The following is a 21,106-nucleotide window of genomic DNA, read 5'->3' on the forward strand; positions in this document are numbered from 1 at the left end:
CGACAGAATGTCATTCACACAAATGATAGTAAACCGTCCAGAAATGTCCATGCTCAAATTGTTCCATGGCTCTTTTGGAACATTGGTTATCTGGGTCTATTTGAACTTAACACATCTTAGCTTGTCAAAGTCTGACCTGCCACCACACTATTTCATGGCCACATCTGAGTTACTAATAAGTAAGGCTGTAAACATAAGTATTTGCAGAGGAGTACTACCTATACCCTCCTTGATGTGGGGGCTCTGCTCCTACACCTTGACTCTCTAAATACACTACCGCCAAGGTTTTCCAACTCAGGAAAAAAAGGAAACAACTTAATTTGCCTCTCTTTTTTCCTAGCTGCTGCAGCCTTGGAGGTAGTATATTTATAGAACTAAGATGTGGAGATGGATGCCCCACATCAAGGATGCAGGAAGAAAGGTATCAGTCTTCCAAGTCTATGTGAAAGGAGTCCTGGAGTGGACTTTCTTTTAACTGCCTGTTGAGCCTGAAGGCAGATAGATCAAATTCCTGAAGACCCTCAGGTGCAACTTCTATTTAGTAGGATTTATCCTTGTTCTACTTGGGTTATCTCTAATATATTTTGTTATGACAACATTAAGGTAGTCTGGAGGAACAGAGTAAACTGAGTCTCTAATTCCCAGACTATCATAACTAGTCTGCAAACTGGCCCTCCCCTCTTGTTTGTTTATGTACCACATCACTGTACTGCTGGCAGTGATTACTAGCAGAGGGCCAGGAGTCCAAAGACGGTTCAAAAATTTGAGAACAATTGTAAGAGCCATAATTTCTTTCATATTCACATGCTTTTAATTTGTCTTGCTTGTTTGTTCCACAGGCAGTACAGTTTCATCCACTTTGACACTGCACCCAAAGTAATAATGTCTGAAGCTTCTGTGGTTACAGACTGAGAAGGGTCTGGAACAGAAAAAAGGGAGACCTGGGTTGACAGACAACTGATTCACCCACCAGAGTAAAACAAAGTTATGTACTTACCATAATGTTACATGATGTGCATTTTCATTCTTCCTGAACTCATGGGTTTGAATCCAAGCCCTCGAATTTAACTCAGCCATTGTAAAAGCTTGTGGTAACCTTGAACTCTCGAGCTTCTCCCTTACCCAGAATGCACAACCCTTATTCCCTCAGATCTTGTTTGCAGACTATAGCAAAAGAATAGACACTTTACTCTTATGGAAAGAATTTTAAGCAGCGTTATAGCAGACAAGGGTAGCACAAAGCTATATCTGGAGCCATAGAATGCAAGGGGAAGACCTCAAAATACTTGCTCTATCCACTCAGTCTTCCAGAAAACACTGGTTGGGGGTTTGTGGGTGGGGAGTTGAGGAAGAATGAAAATGGACAACACAGATGGAACCTTATGGTAAGTACACAATTTCTTTATCCGATGTTGTCAATTTTCATTCTGTCCTCAACTGATGGGACACAGCCCCCTGCTACTGGAATCCCAGGGCGGGCTCAAGGAAGGCTATTCCTAAGCACCACTGAGCCAAATAATGCCCTACTTCTAGAAACTAAGCCCAGTTTATAATGAGAGATGAGGGTGTGATGTGAAGCCCAAGTTGCTGCTGCTGCACAAATTTCATCCATGGGGGCTCTTGAATGAAAGGTTGAGGAAGCTGCTATTGATCTTGTAGAGTGAGCACGCAATTGTTTAGTTAAAGACAAGTTCAATTTATTGTAAATGAAGGAAATGTAATTAGCAAACCATTTGGCTAGGGAAACTCTAGACATTGGCTTGCCCAATTTCCTTTCAATAAAGGAAACAAATAACTGATATGAATTTCTGAAGTCTTTTGTTCTGTGTAAACAGAAATGCAATTGCCTATGCACATCTAGTGAATGCAACAAATATTCGTCTTTGTTTGCATAATTTGGGGGGAAAATGGTAGATTGATAGACTGGTTAATGTTGGACTCTGATACTACTTTGGGCAAAAAGGATGCATTCACTCGCAATGTAACTATCCATATGAAAAATGAGGTATTCACTGACAGAGCCTGAATTTCTGAAATTTGTCTGGGACAGGCAATGGCCACAAAAAACAAGGTCTTCCAAGATAGAAATTTTAGATTGCAACTATTTGCAAGTTCGAAGGGCAGAAGGACCAAAGCTTGCAGTACTAGAGTTAAGTCCCACAAAGGAGTAGGATCTTTAACTGGGGGTCTCAACAGAAGTCTTCCTCGCAGAAAGGTCTTATAAAGTTTATGTGAAGCAAGGGAACAGCCATCAAGACCAACAGGGAAACTGGAAATTGCTACTAGCTGAACCTTTACTTTGGAAGAACTGGCCCCTTGATCAAAAAGCAATGACAAGAACTTCAGGATAGTGTGAACTGGTGCAGAAAAGGGTTCCACATCATTCTGAAGTGCCCAGTACACAAAACTTTTCCATTTGTTAGCATAAGTTGTTCCTGTAGATGGTTTGAGTGAAGATAATATAATATGGTGAACAGGGGAAGACAGCATAGGTTGTCTGGCTATTACTGGACATGGAGAACCCAAGCTGTCATCTTCAGCTATGGAAGGTCTGGATGAATCACTTCTGTTGGGTGAGACAGCAAGTCTGGAGCTGGATCCAGAATTCAGGGTTGATGGATCAAATGAGACCATAGGAAGGGGAACCAAATCTGTCAATGACAAAAGGGGACAATGAGAATGACCTTGCTCTTCAACCTGGCAGCTCTCTGAAGGAACTTTGATATCAGGGGGACCAGTGGATATGCATACAGTAATGCAGGGAGCAAACTGTGGAGAAGAGCATCCCTCGGTGACTCCCCCTGTGGAAGGATGAGGGCAAGGTAGTTGCTGCACTTGTTCTTTGGGGGAGATGCAAAAAGATCGCAGCACAGACTGTCGAGACTCAGAAGACTTCCATTATAAATATTGAATGCTTGTTAGATCAGTATTTATACTGGAAATCTATAGATTTGTGCACTGGAGTTATCACTCAAATAGATTTTGCTATTTAAAGGACTGAAGTAACACTCTAGCAAAGGCAGGTTCAAATGATCAGATTCTACTTTCTTAAATGAGTAATTCAACAATATTCATTAGAGCATCCTCAAGAAAAATCAGTCACTGCTACTTAAAAGTCATAAAATCACTACTTTCAAACCTAGCTCAGGATTCCTATGCAGCATACATAGTCAATAATGGTAAATATAATTTATGAGTCCAGCAGGTGAAAGCTGCACTGTTTGGCACATGCATGATTTACTTCCTCTTTCTTGAGTCTTGATTCACAAGCAAAGTACAGTTGTGTACACTTGCCATAAATGTAGATGTTCGAGGGTATTCACTGTTGCAGTCATTGCATTTGGGTTACCTACCTGCAGGTAGCCCTCAGCCGGCCTGAATATCAAAGTCTTGGATTCCTGCATCGGCTGTTGCCTCTTCTACCATGATGTCAGGTCGTCAGGGGTATAAAATATGCAGCCAACTCCATTACATCAGTTTTTCTTGCCCCAGATGTCAGGTGCTCACACAATGGGAAGCAAATATATGTTATGCTACACCGTCATCAACAAGCAACTACACCAAAAAGCTTAAAACAAGGAGGATAGGAAGAGCCAAGAGAAGTCAGGGGGCTAGAGGGAGGGTAACCAGGACTACAACAGTGAATACACTTGAACATCTACATTTATGCTAAGTGTACACAACTGGTCCTGAGGGAAACCCTGTCTGCATGGAAGATAATGAAGGGCTCCACTGCCATGACGGCCTGTAATTCAGACACTCTTCTTGCTGAAGTGATGGCTAGAAGGAAGACTGTTTTCAAGAAAGGAATTTTAACTCTGCACTTGCAGCTGGTTCAAATGGAGGGAGATTGAGTTTGTCCAATACAAAGTTAAGGTCCCAGGCTGGAGTAGGGGCTCACCTGGGGGGGGGGGGTTCTTAAATTTCTGGCCCCTCTGTGGAATTGCTTTAGAGAGAAGAGGGGTGGTCCAGTATTATAGTGTGCCGAAATGGCAGAGGCATGAATTGTAATAGACGAGAAGGATAGGCCCTTGTGGAGCATTTCTGTTAAATACTGAAGAATATGCGGTAAGCTGGGCACAGTTGAGTCCATCCCCTGAGTCTGGCTCCAGGAACAGTACCTTTTCCACTTTTCAGCATAGGAATTTCTAGTACTAGTCCTCCAGAATGACATCTAGCACCTGCTTACTGAGGGATGCTATTGGAGATCTCAAGGAATTAGCCAGGCTGTAAGGTTCAGGGATTGAAGCTGAGGGTGCAGAATCTGGCCCACTTGCTAGGACAGCAGGGAAGGTGTCTGAGGTAGGTGCCACGGTTTGAGCAGTGTCATACTGCACAAGAGGGGGTACCAGTGCTAGCATGGCCAGTCTGGTGCAATCAGTATTGTCCTTGGCTTGTCCTTTCCAAGCTTGATTGTGGGAAGTCCTTGTGCAGAATTTGTCCAATTGGAGTTCTGAGGGGAGGCAAACAGGTCTATCTCTGGAGTCCCCCATTTGTTCCTCAATAGGTTGAATATTTTTGGCTCCAGTTTCCATTTGTGTGGGTCCATTTGATTTCTGCTTAGGTGATCTGCCAGTGAATTTAGTTTGCCTGGCAGGAATTGAGCTTGTAGGTGCACTTGGTAGCTCAAGGCTGTGTTCCACAGAGCTATGGCTAGTCTGCAAAGAGGGTACGAGTGGGTTCCCCCCTGCTTGTTTATGTACCACATAACTGTGGTGTTGTCTGTCTTTACCAATAATTGTCCTGGAAGAATGTGGTCTTTGAAGGCTGTCAGGGAATTCTGTACAGCTAACATATCTTTTTGGTTGATATGCAGGTGCCTCTGTCTCGGGTTCAATTTGCCCTGAATGCACTGTCCTGCCAAGTGAGTCCCCCATGCATAGTCTGATGCGTCTGTTGTTAGGGTTTGGGCGGAATGGGGTAGAGTGAAGGGGAGCCCCTTGTTGTGGTGGCAGGCCTCTGCCCACCAAAGGAACTCTGTCTTTATACAAGGAATGATAGGAATCATTGATTCCAGGTCCTGAGAATGTTGGCACCATAGACTTTTTAGATACCATTGTAGTTTCCTCATATGCAGTCTTGCATATGGAATTAGTAGAATACAAGAGGCCATGAACCCCAGGGCTTTCAGAATTTTCCTTGCAGATAGCTGGGTCTTTGTGGCCAGCAGTTTGAAGTAGGCTGTCAAATAAACTTGCTTCTCTGAAGTGAGGAAAGCCATCTGGGAAGTTGTGTTCAAGCTTGCTCCCAGGAATACAATCTGTTGGCAGGGTACTAGGTGAGATTTCTTTTCGTTTATGGTGTACCCCAGTGAGGTTACAAGTTTCTTTACGAATGCCAAATGTTTTAATAGCAAGCCCTGGATTTCTGCCTGAATCAGACAATCATCCAAGTATGGGTATATTTAAATATTTCTCTGCCTGCAAAATGCAATGGCTGGAGCTAGACACTTTGTGAATACCCTGGGTGCAGTAGATAAGCCAAAGGGAAGTGCAGAGAACTGATAGTGCATGGAGCCTGACCTGAGGCATAGGTATTTCCTGCAAGATTCCTTTATTGGAATGTGCAGGTAAGCTTCCTTTAAGTCTAAGGTTGCCAGCCAGGTATCTTTGCTTAGCATAGGAAGCAGCTATTGAAGTGTTAGTATTTTGAATTTTGGAATTACCAAAAAGGTGTTTAGAATAGAGAGGTCCAGGATAGAACATTAAGAGCTGTCTTTTCTGGGTACCAGGAAAGTCTTGAATAAAAACCTTGACCCCTTTCTTCTGCTGGGACAGGGTGAATAGCCCTGATACTTAGAAGAAAGAGAACCTGCTGTTGAGCCTCTGCTCACTGATTTGGGGATAGGTCTGGCCAACTGTTTGGGGTTGGTAGGGTGTGGAAATGGAATCTGTATCCTTGGGAAACTATATTTAAAACCCATTTCTCCTGGGTAATGAGTTCCCAGTTTTTTGCATGCAGGGAGAGCTTTCCTCCTAAGGGAGCAGGCAGTTGAGCAGGGCTTGGAAGGGTTAAGGTTATGTCATTGTGCCACTTTTCTGTAGGGGGGAGTCTTACTACTTCCTGCTTTGGAAGAGGAAGTACCCCACTGCTTAGGCCTGTGTGTAGCCTGAGACTGTAATCTAGGTGGTCTGCTGTTCCTGGGTTTGGACTGAGAAGGCCTGGAAGAGGCTGGAAAGGACCAATTCTTTAAATGCCAATGCGTCCTAAATCTGGGGGGTTGTACTTGTAAGAAATATTTCACAGTTTGCATAGATTTAGCTTTTTCCTCCATCGTCTTGAGGACTTCTGCTTTGTTGCCAAACAGGCGGTCTTGGTTTAAGGGAGCATCCAGTAATTTAGCTTTAACATAATCTGGCAAGTTTTGCTCCTTAAGCCAAGCATGCCTTCTAAGTACAGACCCAGTGACAGCTGCCCTACAAGATGCTTCTAAAGAATCAAAACCACATTGCAAAGTATGTTTACCAACTTGTTCAGCAGAATGCATTAAATCCTGTAATTTTTTTGTGTTCAGCACAGTCAGGAATCAACATCATTTTCTGTTTAAGTAGTTCAGTAATATGCTGTTGGTACTTTAACATATGAAACTGGCAATTTAAAGCCCTAATGGCCAAAGTAGCAGAAGTGTATACCTTCTACCCATCTGTCCAAGGCTCTAGAATCTCTATCAGAAGGGGAAGGATTTTTGGCAGCAGTAGCCTTAATGCCCTTTGGTCCTTGGGAAATGGTCTCTGGATCCGCAGTAGGATTCTTGAACTGAAACTTGTGAGAGTCAGGTACTCTGTAACACCTGTCGGGTTTTCCGGGAGCTGGAGGTAAGGTGTCTGGGGACAGGCTAGATTCCAAGAAAGCATCATCTACAATATCCAGAACAGGAGGGACAGCTAATGGCCTGGGCTGAGGAAGGAGTAAGAATTCCCTAAGCCTCTTTTTGGAGTCAGAGTAATCCTGGCTTTCCCAGCGGAAATACTCCCTAAGAGTGTGCAAGGTTTCACCAAAAGAAAGGTCTTATGAAGGGGAAGCAGAGGAAATGGAATCCTCTGCATCAGAATCCTCATAGGTAGATAAGGGCAAATTCTGGTAATCAGAAGAAACAGAAATATCAGAATCCTGATCAACAGAATCAGAAGAAAAATCAGTTCTAGGTGTCTTAGAGGGGGAAGGCTGGCTTCCCCTAATTAAAGTAATAAGGTCTTCAGCCATTCTAAGCATATATTTTTTAGGCATATGGGCCTGACCATCGGTTTGGACGTCAGTTTTTTAGGCGTGGGTCGAGTTTTAGGTATGGATGAAGAGGATGGCATCGGTTTAAAATGCAAGTCTGTAGGCCTGAATACACCCTCAGAAGTCAGTGCCTGCACAGCGGCTCCAGACCCATCCAAGGTAGAGACATCCACAGGTTCCATACACGAAGAAGCATCTCACGGCATACCGAACTCCGAATGGGTCTCAGTAGAGGCCTGCGAATCTGAAGTAGCAGGTATCAGGAGCTGCGAAAGCACCTCACTGAATACCGGCAAACTGGCAACTAGCTTAACGGAAGCATCGTCGGCAGTTTTGGACCTATGCGGTCTGTCTTTATCCTTATGTTTTTTTGGAATATCGGTAGTCGGATGGCATACAGAAGCCATTTCTGGATAGTTATACCGAGTACCAAAATAATTTGCTGCAAAAATAGACCGACGATGAATACTTCGGGGGTTGAATAAGGAACAAAACGACAGCGAGGGATGTTGTAGTTCGGGCCTAGGCAAGGAATGAAGTACGAATGAAAATCTTTATGAGGTATTTGCTTTCCACAGTTAAGACAATTGTTAACTTTTATTGACATTGGTTAAGAGCAAGAAAAAGGATCTCCAATGGGGTACTTAGCTTTTTTGAAGACTTGGGTTCTGAAACTCAAAAACAAAAATTTCAGGAGTTGGCCGACCTGCACTTGCAAACTGCTTCTGCTTCGGGCACCGCGCAGCAAGAAAAACTGATGTAATTGCATCGGCTGCATGTTTTATACCCCTGACGTCATGGAAGAAGAGACAGCATCTGATTCAGGAATCCAAAACTTTGATATTTAGGCTGGCTGAGGGCTACCTGCAGGCAGATAACCCAAATGTAATGACTGCAACAGTGAAACACGAAGAACATCCAGTGGCCATCTTGCACTGGGCATTTTGTCCAAACAGAAATAACCAGATCTTCACTATGGAAGGAATGACTTCAAGAGCTGTAAGTCTCTCTACAGAGAGCAAACACAAAACGGTGCTTTGGTGGTAAATCTTTAACAGTAAAATGACAATAATGAATTAAAATCTGCTGCAGAACTTTCCAAACAATTTATTTCACTCTAAGTTTCACGTACATAGTAGATGTCTGGAGGAAAATCATAGGGCTGACTGTGGATCACCTGGGAAAATGTCCTGTTAACAGCACAAGATGTAGAACAACCAATCTGATGTAAAGAAACAGACAGCCCACTTTGTAAGTGCCACTGTTACAAGTGGACTCGCACTAGGGTGGTAGCAGCCTCAGTGACGGATACAGAGGGAATTAATATGTTTAAAAATAAACTTAAGAGAGTGCCACAGTGGTGCAGTGCACTAGTGCTTCACAACTCTTGTTTCACTGACTCATTATCCAAATGGGATGACTTCGACATGCTGCCTGCATGACCCCCTAGGACTTGTGTGAATTACAAATGTCTAAAAGTGAATCTGTCTGAGTGCGTTTGTGTGGCTCCACCTGCCAAAATGATCACACTAGAGCAGTTACGCTAAACCACAGCAGTTGCAGCCACAGAGATGCTTTGAATACCTACATCATTGGTTACTCCAAAGAAGGTGACACAGTTAAAATGACTAAATTGCTAGGAGGACCTCGTATGTTCCAGTTGTATGCCTACCTGAAGGGATAGGATCACGCTGACATGATGAGTACATACATTCCTGTTATATTTACTATTAGCACGAAAATAGCATAAGTGGTATGCATTTAGTGTGGTAAGGAAAAATATCCTACTACTCAAACAGAAATACAAAATAAGTTTGGAAAGGTAGTCAGTGCAGTTGCTGCTGTTGACCTGATAACAGGGAGAAATTTTCCCCATTAAACATATGTGGTAGCAATGGGAGAAAGGCATTTCTTTTGACAGACTACGCGATCAGTGTGGGGAAGGGAGCCAGCAAGAAAAAAAGCATACAGATGTGCCTCTGTCTAAGCCAGAAGAAGGTGAAGCAACCAAAAGACACATTCATTAGATTGTATGAATTCAGTACACATTAACATACTGTTAGAAATCCATAAAAGCACAACATTTTGACTAGAAATACAAAGGGAGGAAGAACCTGCACCAGTTAAAATTACGTCAGAATATTTGTCCTAACAGAACCAACAGAAGGAAAAAACTTGCATACTAAAATATTGCAGCTTGGAAGTGTTGTGATGCAGACAAATTGAAGTGACTAGCAAAAATGAAGAGGAGAAAGGAAAACTCAATAAAGGGGTAAATTCTAAGGAAATGAAGTTAAGATAAAAAATGTACCACCTGGGCTGAATTCTAAACTACCTTGTCAAGCCAAAACAGAAAGCACCAGAAATTGAGAATTCTAAACAGCAGCTGACTATGCAACTAAATACTCTGAGTCATGACGCCTTACCATTACGTAAAGTCAATGCTAAATCTATAGCCAGGGAACTAGCCCTATTAGTTTCCAGATTAGGAATACTAAGCAAAATATTAACTTATCAGGAGATTCCCTTTATGTCCACAATAATGAATCAACTACGCCAATGATTTAAAGTTAAGCAACTAAAAAACTTCAGTGTACCAACCCCCAATGGCTGAAATGGTTGAACATTTTAACCACATACTAAATGTAACACTCAGAAATGTTACTGAGGAGAATGACAGAAACTTGGAGCAGCTAATACCATGCCTCCTAGCCACTGTTAAAGCACAAACCTTGACTGGGTTCAGTCCTTTCAAATTATTATAAGGCAAGTACCTTTGAGGACTACTAAATATTGCCAAAGAAACTAGGTAGGAAGAGGAAACTGCATTTAGTGAAGCCCATAATACTGGAACATGTGGAAAGAGGTCAAACTACCAGTAAACAACGCATAACAGAAATGCAATAACCAGGGATTTTAAAGTTGAAGACCAGGGGTTAGTTTTAGTACCCTCGGCAGCAAACACATTTTTGGTTAAATGATAAGGTCATTTGAAATAAGTGAACAAATAAACGAGGTTAGTCACAGAATTAGACAGACAGGTAGGAGAAGACCATAAGAGATATACCATATCAACATTATGAAACTATGAAGGAAATACTAACTTCAGTAGTTAGTTTAACAGCAGAGGTTAGTCAGTCTAGTAAAGTAAGAAAACTGGCCTTTTACCAGCAGTTCAGATAAACTGTATACTATCCAGGCCAGACAAACATGAAATACAAAAATGTCTGCTATGGAGCATAAAAACATCTGGCAGAACACACCTTGTCAACACCAGTAACATAGGAACAATACCAGGCAAGACATGGGGACCATAACAGACCTAGCCATATACACCTTCAAGTAGATATACTTTAAAAAGTTCTTGCCATCTTTTACGAATACTCAATAGTGCCACATTGCAAATCAAACAGGGCTCTCTGTGATAACCCTGGTATAAATTTGTGTTTGTCCATCCAATCATCAAGTCTAGTCTCAAAGGCTGACAAAACAGTATTTTCTTGACCTGTAAAGGTAACTTATTCTATAGGGTGGGAACACATTCATTTAGGAATCAATCCTTCAAGCAAGTCTTGTTTAATGTTGGTGTAAATTCAGGTTTCTAGTACAATAGGTCTCTAGTGCAGGCATTTGTAGAACCACTGTTTTGCAAAGAAATAAGTCAAATAGGATCTGGTCTGTCATGTCTAAGAAAGTGAGACACAGGTCACCTTGTAGCAGCTGGTAAGCTTCTGAGTATAAACAGAGCTGTACTAATCTACTGGAATAATTGAAGGATTTAATGTCTTTAGTATCATTTTTTTTTTTGTTAAAAATCACTGGGGCATTTCCAGTTGAGTAATATGCTTGGATTTCTAAATACAAAAAGGGGCACTGTATTCAGTGATGGATCTGATAAGGGAAGAGCAAAGTGGGAAGATGACATCTTTCGATCTTACAAGATATTCCTTTGGAAATTAACTGAGCCAGCAGAAGGATTTCCTAACTACGGTGTAAATGTGACGATCACATGAGGGACAGTTGCCCACATCAGTACCCAGGTCACTTATGACTTTACCTGTTTGAAGAAGAGTACCACATATAACATATGAGGATGGAACATCTTTTTTTTTTGCCAAACACTACCAAACTGCACTTTTTTATATTTAGCTTGAGACAATTTTGGCATCCTAGTCACTGGTTTTATACTGCTCTCCATAGGTATGTTACCGAAGAGGAACTGTCAAACTCCAAAAGGAAAATGTGGAAACTATAAAAAAAATGCCTATTTTAAAAATGAAAAATGGGCAAAGGCATTTTTTTTTGCAGTAATGAGATATTATTGGAACCTGTGACCTATTTTGCTGAGACAGCACACCCCCCTCACAGACATAATCAATGGAATGCTGCTCCTCAAAATACAGTAGAGAGTAAAAGCAGAAATTTATTTTAGGAAATTAAAGAAAATATCATGCTTAGAGCCTTTGTTAGCATCTAAAGAAAACCCCTTTGCAGTCTAAATGGATGCAGAGGTAGTTAGGAGCAATACTCTCACAGACTTTTAAAGGTAAGAAGCATCTTAAATGTTTCATCTGCTGCAAACTAAGTAAATCATAAGATAGGTATTCTGTGACTGAAACAGAATGCCTAGCCATCAAGTGGGCACTCTGTTCCCTCATGTATTATTTGGTTGAAAGGGAATTCTCTCTAGTAATGGACCATGCCCCAGCTAGTATGGTTACACTACCAACAGGATGGAAACACAAAGATTCATAGACGGGCCCTATCCTTGCAATAATTTGAATTCCACATTTAATACAGGCCAGATGTGACCCACCATAATGTGGATGGCCTATCTCAGACACACAGCCCAACTATTAAGCAAGAAACTAATGGTTTCAAGCTTGGAGGTCAATTACAGAATGTTCTCACCAAATAGCAGAGTATACTGGTGACCCAAATACATGCAAAAAATGCAAACAATGTCAACATGTGTAAACAGGGGTGTAAACTGTACTTATAGTGATTTAAAGAATCCTTTGTAAATACAATGACAGTTTTAACTATAGTAAGGATTGCAGTCTTTCATTAAGATGGACCTGTTACTTTAATTCAATATACTTACCTGGCCTAAATAATAGGAACAGGTTTCTTTAATGATTTGCTGGATGCATTATAATGAGGAAAGCCCAGGTAGACAGCATTTATCCTTTGTGCAAAGGAACTGGGAGTTCAAAGCAGCAGTTTTGAGAGAAAGAGAGAGAACCAACTACAGGGAAGAAAATGGAAATTGTTTCTATCAGCAGAATCCAGACAGACAGAGCTATGAACAGTGAGTGCTTCCCAACTGTACAAGACTGAAACAGTGTATACTCAGTTAAACAACAAAAGGACTTTGTTTCGTTTGTAAGATCACAGTTTAATTTGCACTTGCATATATAAAACTGACTATTTTATAAAGGCTGGTACATTATACAAGTATATATATATATATATATATATATATATATATATATATATATATATATATATAGATATGTACACACACGCACACACACACACACACACACACACTCTACTAAAAGTATTTTGTTCAAAGTGGCATACCTGTCAACATATGAATATTCATTACTCTGAAACTGTAAATCCTTATAAATGTCTCTCCTGTATATATTATATCCTGTATATACTAACAGACAAAGGCAGCTACTAAATGCTTTATCACATGCATGGGTCCTCTCAAATTATCTATGGTATGATCCCAGTTACTCTGATTAGGGGTAATACATAATTATCGACCGTGGGATGGGAAAGGCTAATCTCCAATCTAATGGGGGTAGGGTAATTATAGCACAAAAAGAGAAACTTGCTAGGTTAAAATGGCCCACAAGGGAAGCTAGCCTAGTACTTACCTACCAACCTATGAATCTATATATTAATTTTCAAAAATGATGCATTTATAATTGTAAGCAACTGCTGGCTTGGGTTATGACTGAAAGGGTCCTCTGATCAGTCCACATACCTTTTAATAATTATAAATAAATAAAATAAAAATAAAATTATAGACCAACCATATATGCCTTCCTCTGCCATATTCCTAGAAAAAAACAAAGTAAAACCAACTACCACAGCTAAAACATATAATTTATTAATAAAACGATAAGAGCTTTTATGCACTATGCACTTCTTCAAATCTAAAAACAAAGTAATAACTCAGGATATTTTAAATACAATGTATCTAATGGCATGAAAACAGTAGGTAACCCATCTTCTTTTGAAACTGGCTTTAAAGGAACATGGCCATTTAAACCAGGTACCTTGTGTGCTTATAACTTAATTATCCACTTAGTCTCTGCAAGTTCAGTGTCATTCACTGTATCACTACCTCGTATACTGTCAGTAATTAACTGTAAATCTAAAAAATTTAAAAGTGTGCCTTGGATTTAATTCCACATGCTTTGTAAGAGCATTCTGTGAATTATTAGTATGAATATCGCTAAGATGTTTTAGTATGTGCTGCTTTAACTTACAGTTCGTCTTTCCTACATAAAAATGGGCACATTGATTATAAGAAGCAACATACACTGAATTTTAACTTTTGTAATCTGCATACAGCTTCAATTCATATTTATACTTTGTTATAGGATTAACAAAACAGTTGGATCTAGCTACTGAATTGCAAGCCTTACCTGACAGGCATGGGAAGGTGCCTTGGCTATTAGATCTGGTAGCAGTCTTGATCTTAGGACAATAGCATAATTGCCTTTTTAATGACAGTCCATTTCTAAACCAGAAACTAGGTCTTTCACCAACTATTTCTTTTATACATTCATCAGCTGTCAGAACTCTCCAGTTAATTTTAATGACGTCATAGATTTTGTATGCCCACATTAATCTACTTTTATTGTAATGTCATCTTATCGCAAGTTGGTTGTCTTGCTGGTTTAATTTCTTAGAAAAATACAGTCTAGCCCTATCTGGTCTCATCTGAATCACCTGGTCAATGGGGTCATACAATTCCATAATTCTATGCCCCCTATTAACTAAATCATCTCTTATTCCTTGTACATCTGGCATAAAGTTTTCATATTTTTTTATCTAATCGCGAGACTCTAAGGAACTGTTTTTTAACTACATTTTATATACATGCCTGGGATGCATGCTAGATCTATGTAGTAAGCTATTTCTCCGACACTCTTTCCTGTATAATTGCATGTGCAGCTCACCATTTTCATCCAGAGATATCTGAACATCTAAAACACTTATCGACTGTTATGAATAAGTGGTGGTAAACCTAAGAAATGTTGTGATGTTCTCCAAATAGGAGATAAGAGTTTCCAAACTATGCACAGTACCATGCCACAACAAAAAATATCATCCACAAATCTCTTATAATATTTAAGGTATTCAGAAAAAACAGTGCTGACTGACGACATATTTTCCATTACATATCTAAGTTCTAGTAGAATACATATAAGGATTATATGAGTGTTACTATAGTCACTTTTGTCATGTAGAAACCACCTTACAGATTCTATTCCAATATAGTTTGGTATCACTGTAAATAACGTACAAATGTCCAGTGTGACCAGATAGCATTTTCTCTCTCATGTCTCCTATGTTTTCTACACATTTGAACACTGTTTGCAGAAACTGCTGTGTATCTCTGAGAACCATTTCCATCTTCTAAATCCTGGAGACAGCTGTTATTCTCTCATGCTCTAATGAACACATACAGAATGATTTCACAAAGATTACAGAATTACAGCTGTCATACTGTTCCTCACAAACAACAACAAACCAAAAAAAAAAACATCAATCTACTCATTAGTGCAGCTTTGTGGATTTCATTTACATTTTTGATATACAACCTACTCAAATCACTTCTAATCTGGCTTAAATAAGTATAACAGTTCTAAGCTGGCATGGTTAACTAACTGTGTAAGTATCAAAAACATTTGAATCATCAGCTACCTGCTCCAGCACAGCCCCTAGCCCCCCCAAGTGTAAGTTTCTTGCATATGATCTCTCTCTCTGTCATGGTTCCTTTAATTACTTTAGTAACGCCAGAAATCCCACCCTAACATATGACATGCACTTTTTCAAGACATATATAGTACCTCCTTCCAAAACTGGGTTAGCTCACTTGTAGTATATTCTTTCATACTACACCCAAGACTACAGTCCATTGAGTGCAGAGCCTCATGTAATCTGAAACTACAGGAAGCTACTTGCACTAACATTCACAGATTTAATTGTGAAAATGCTTGAAATGGTGTACCACTATGCCTTGCACGCTTAACATAAACTTGCTCCCAAATAACTCACTTAGAAGCTACTTATTGCTCTTCTGTGCTGACAGTCTAGTATGGCTCAAAGCCCCTCCCATACACCCAGTAACTAGGTCAGGCACTCATGCATCTTGTGATGCCTTCCTGCCTTGTAAGCATGGAATCTCTTTTCCTGCACCTGCTATCTCGAACTCTCTGCCAATACCATACAGGGTATATTTGTGCAGGCACACACACACACACACACACACACACACACACACACACACACACACACACACACACACACAGACACACACACACACACATACACACACACTCCTTGTACCCTCTAAAATCCTTAAAAGCTCTGCATTGTCATCGCCCCCCCCCCAAACCTCTCACTCTACCTAGCCACTGTTCCCTTACTGATTTTAGTCTCTGACATGAAACTTTAAAAAATGCTCTTTGGCTCTTCTGATCATACTTTTACTTATTAGTTATGAAAGTTACTCTGCCTCTCACTGCAGCAAATGATTATAACTGATTAGACAACACCTAGTTTCATGTAGCAGGCTTTGTCACTGACATCAACACTATGTATAAAACACTAATGCATACGCTCTGTAACTACCTTGTTGCCATGTTGTTGATGTACTCTCCTGTGTTGTAACTGAAAATGGGTATTTGTCATCCAGTGCACCTACCTGGTAAATAAAAACAAAGATAAATTAATTAAATAAATAAATAAAATATGATGACATTTTTTAATAACTAAAACAGATTTAAGGTACACATAGATGTAACTGCCACTCTTAAGACTAATAAAAAAGGGCACATAAAAAGAACCAAAGCATTCTTAACTATTCTGCACTGCACAGCTAGCTACAAATCCCATTGAGCAAACTAAGGGAAAATATAACAGGAATGTATGTACTCACCGTGTCAGCTTATCCTTGACAGGGTTGTCGGCAATAGATTTAACACTTAAGATTTATCCATCTTGTGCCAACTCACATGACTGTTTAAATATATCTGATTTCCTGTGCTTTGGGACATACTCCCTCTTGCTTACTCTTTTTATCACAAACCAGTCATAAGGGGAAGGTGTACCTCATTAGTCTCTATAATTTTTGACTCCCACTCAAAATATGTTCCTACTGCAAAATAATATCTAACATTTGCAAGGACATTAAACAAACATACGGATTACTTGCAGCACGCTGGAATTAGCGGCAACAGACAGAAGCAATCGTAAACAGCTACTAGATACCGAGTGGCAGCTAGGTGGATGAAAAAGATGCCCGCTTCCGACAGTTTTCCCAGAGATTAATTTACATGGTGAGTACGCATATATTTTTTATAGCTTATTTTTGGCATGCCCTGCAGTAGACATAACAATTGGGTCAAAATCCCAAAAGGTATCAACCAAAATTCACAAGGATGGCAAAAGTATGCAAGCTAAAGGAAGGGCATGTAGCCAAGAGGAAAGTACAGTTGTGTAAAATCATACCATAATGGTAGATGTCCTTCTCTTCACTGTTGCAGTATTCTTTACAGTAGAGATCCCCTGCCAAGGGCAGACTGATATCCAGCCAGTATACCAGAGCCTTTAGGTTGCTAAGGGTATGCAGTATGTCACACATGCTCCCCTGCATACAGCGCAGGGCATAAATGTGACGTCTAGATGTACAACACTGAGAACTGAGAGCCCCAGTAGGAACACCAGTCCAAGAAGTAGAGAGGTACCAGGCACGTCCAAAAGGGAAAAGAATCAGGAGGAGGAGAGAATGAATACTGAAACAGTGAAGAGAAGGACATCTACAGTTATATTAAAATTTTACACAACTGTACTATGTCCTTCCATTTCACTGTTGCAATATTCCTTACAATATGAAGAGTGCAAAAGCTCATGAAGAACACAGGGAGGAGGAAGGACCAGCAGAGCCTTCTAGGAACCCATGAAGGATGGATCTAGCAAAACCAGCTCTAGCCCTGGATATCACATCCAACTTATAGTACTTGGTAAAAGTATACACAGAAGTCCACGTAGCTGCCTCAAGAATAAAGCTAGTATCTAAACCCTTGAAACCACCAGAAGAAGCCACAGCCCTACTAGAATGAGCCTTAACTGAAGAAGGAAGGTGTCACTTCACTTGTCTAGTCAGGATACAATAGACGAGTCATCCTGGGTTCTGTTCAAGCAGCTTTATTATGTACAAACACATCACGATAGCAGCTTACTAACTTTAACTTAGGTAACTTACATACAAACTAGTTATTGCATTCATATGTGATCACTCTCTGGCTGCACTCTCAAAATGGTACTGGGTACAGCAAGGCCTGCTACTTATATGTGTACGTTCAGTCCTTGATATGCTTCTTAAAGATACAGCACATACACTCTGCTCTACAACCTCCCTCTTGAAAAATAAATCATGCAATTCTATGAATCTCATTTGACATGCAAATAATACAAACAGTTCTTTGTCATGCAATTATACAGAACTAGGTACATATATACAGTTATGTCCATGTCGCTGTGTATTTCACACTAGGTCTGGAAATACGACCAAATCGTGTGACATAAAACTGAGAATTAGACTTAGCAATTGAAACTGTCTCTGCTGAATGTTCAACCTTGGGAATATCTGGAACATCCTCAGGAATGGAAGTAATGGTTAAGACACATCCTAGGATGGGAACAATGTCCGACTTGCTCTGAGATCTGGAGTCTGTATCACAGGAACAATGGTGCGATAATGATTCTGGTACAGGAAGATGTCTGTGATTTCTCTTGTACTCTACACCCTCAGATTCTACGAAGCAGGATCTCAGCTTCTTTTTAAAGACTATATAGCTTAAGGTTGGATTATAAGCTTAAAACAGCCTTTCTAATGGCTTAAAACCGGCTAATCAAAGCCAAAAAAAGAAGTCATGTCTTACCATAATGTTCCATCTGTGTTGTCGATCTTCTTTCATTCATCACTGATGGGTTCGGAATCGAGTCAGCCGAATACCAAGCTTGCGCCAGCCAAAAACTCTCGAGCTAAGCTTCTACCCATAGTTCCCTTCTCCCTCTTACCTCAGATTGAGTTTGCCACTCTTATACTAGTAAAGCAGAGGCCATTTCTACGCACATACCCTAACTCACCACTTGGACCCAAAGTATCCCCCAGGAAGAAGGAGGGTGGGAAGTGATGAATGAAAGAAGATCAACAACAAAGATGGAACGTTATGGTAAGACATAACTTCTTTATCTGATGTTGTTAATCTTCTTTCCATTCATCACTGATGGGACAGAATCCCCAGCTACTTTGTGTTCCTTGGGCGGCCCTTATTGGAGAATGTTCCTGAGCATCATTGAGCCGATGGCAGCTCTCCCTCTGGAGACCACTTCCAATTTGTAATGATTGATAAGAGTATGCAGTCCCTTAACCATTTTGATAAAGTGACTTTGGAGACAGAATTTCCCATTCTAGGCCCAGAGAAGGAAATGAAAAGTTGGTCAGTTTTGTGTACTGCTTTGGTCCTGTCTAAAAAAAATCTCAGTTGTCTGTGCACATCCAAGGAATGCTGACAGTATTCCCCTTTACTAGAAATATTCTGGAAAAATACTGGCAAATCAATGGTCTGATTAATGGAAAAGTCTGAAACAACTTTGGGGAGGAAAGATGGGTTTGTCCGGAGTGATATTCTGTCCTTGTGGAAGATTAGATAGTGCTTTTTGGTGCATAATGCCTGAAGCTCAGAAATTCATCTGGCTGATGTGATGGCTACCAGGAAAAGGGATTTCCACGACATGAATTTGAGGTAATACTTCACTGCAGGCTCAAAAAAGGGTCGAGTTAAGGACTGAAGAACTAACGTGAGGTTCCATGGCTCTATAAGTTGTCTGATTGGAGGCTTAATGTGAGAGACCCCTTTAAGAAAAGTTTTGCATAACCGAAGCGAGATGAGTGGAGAATTATCCAATCCATTATGATAGTTATAGATGTACTTGTATGGTAAAAGCTGCGGCTCCACCTTTGAAGAATTTAAATAGGTATTGTAAAACTGCTGTGACTGGAGCCGAGTATGAATCTAGCATCTTTTTCTTTGACCAAATAGAGAACCTTTTCCATTTGTCTAGATATAGTCTTCTGGTGGATGGTTTATGAGAGGTCAGAATAATGTCACGAACAGGTGCGGAAAGGTCATCCTGCCTAGGGATTAACGGAAGTGGAGAAACCAAGTTGTCAGCTTGAGACTGGATAGGTTCGGGTGATTCAACCCTTGGGGGTGAGAAATCAGGTCTGGAAGAGGGTCCAGAATCCACGGTCGACATAACAGATGAGGCCGAAGGAAGGGGATCCAAACTTGCCGAGACCAACAGGGAGCTATGAGGATCACTTTGCATTTCAACTGAATAGCTTTCTTTATGAATTGGGGTATCAGAGGAATGGGGGAATAGGCATACAGCAGTCCCGTGGGCCAATCGTAACTCACAGCATCCCACGGGATCCCCCCTGTGGGGGGAATAGGGCAAAATAGCTGCTACATTTGTTGTTTGACAGGGTGGTGAATAGATCGCATCAAGGCTGGCCCCAACAGCTAAAACTTTCTGCCACTACGTTGGGATTGAGGGACCACTCGTGAGGCAGGAGAATACATCTCCTCAACTTGTCTGCAATCACACTGGAAATCCCCAGGATATGTGTTGCTATTAGAAAGCGGCTGGAAGCTACCGCCCACTGCCAAATTCTCACGGCCTCTCAACACAGGGGATAGGACTTGGTTCCTCCTTGATTGTTGATATACCAGACTACTGACATGTTGTCTGACTGAATTGCAATCGTTCCAGATGGGAGAACAGGTTGGAATGCTTGCAACGCTAACAGCACCGCTCTCAGTTCTAGAACGTTGATATGCAGGTTGGCCTCAAACGTGGACCATGTGCCTTGGACTATCTTTCCCTGGAAGTGCTCCCCCCACTCTATCAGGGAAGCACCAGTGGTCACAATGGCTTTGAGTTGGGGGGCTGGAATGAACGGCTCCAGAGTTCTGTGTCTGGCCTCATCCACCTAAGAGCGTCCTGCTTACAAGAATTAGTTATCTGAATTTGAAAGCATGGAGAGTGGTCATTTGGAAACCATTGAGAAAGTAGAAGCCATTGAAGTATTCGCATATGCAGTTTTGCAAGAGACACTATTGGTATGGAAGCTGCTATGGATCCTAAAACTTGAAGAACCGCTCTCGCTGAGGTTTTGTTTTGACAAAGTATCACCCGGAGCTGCAGCCTCAATCTCTGAAGTCTGTGAGCTGGGAGCGACACCAGACAAGAACGGGTGTCAAAGACTGCTCCAATTAATTCAATGTTCTGGACTGGAGCAAGGTTGGATTTCTCCCAGTTTATAGCTATCCCAAAAGTTTCACCAGGGAAAGAGTGTATTGCAGGGCTGTTACCAGAAGATGCTTTGTGGGAGCAATAAGGAGCCAATCGTCCAAATACGGAAACACCTTGAATCCTTGTAGTCTCAAGTGAGCTGTAACCATTGCCATGCACTTTGTGAACACTCTAGGGACTGTAGAGTGTCCGAATGGCAGGGCACGAAACTGGTAATGATTGGCTACTAGCCAAAAGTGAAGTAGAC

General features: G+C 40.9%; 1 protein-coding gene across 1 annotated transcript in view; it reads right to left on the reverse strand.

The window, feature by feature from the left end:
* The window catches only part of LOC122794877 (nuclear autoantigen Sp-100-like), a 1,817,621-nt gene that overhangs the window by 719,202 nt on the left and 1,077,313 nt on the right, over positions 1 to 21,106 (reverse strand). Inside the window, exon 3 of the mRNA XM_044063477.1 lies at positions 16,108 to 16,180. Within this exon, the coding sequence (XP_043919412.1) occupies positions 16,108 to 16,167 (60 nt within the window). The 5' untranslated portion in view covers positions 16,168 to 16,180. The remainder of the gene's footprint in view (positions 1 to 16,107; positions 16,181 to 21,106) is intronic.

This window comes from Protopterus annectens, chromosome 2.part1 (genome assembly GCF_019279795.1).
Source record: "Protopterus annectens isolate FY-2018-M chromosome 2.part1, PAN1.0, whole genome shotgun sequence".
Taxonomy (NCBI): domain Eukaryota; kingdom Metazoa; phylum Chordata; order Ceratodontiformes; family Protopteridae; genus Protopterus; species Protopterus annectens.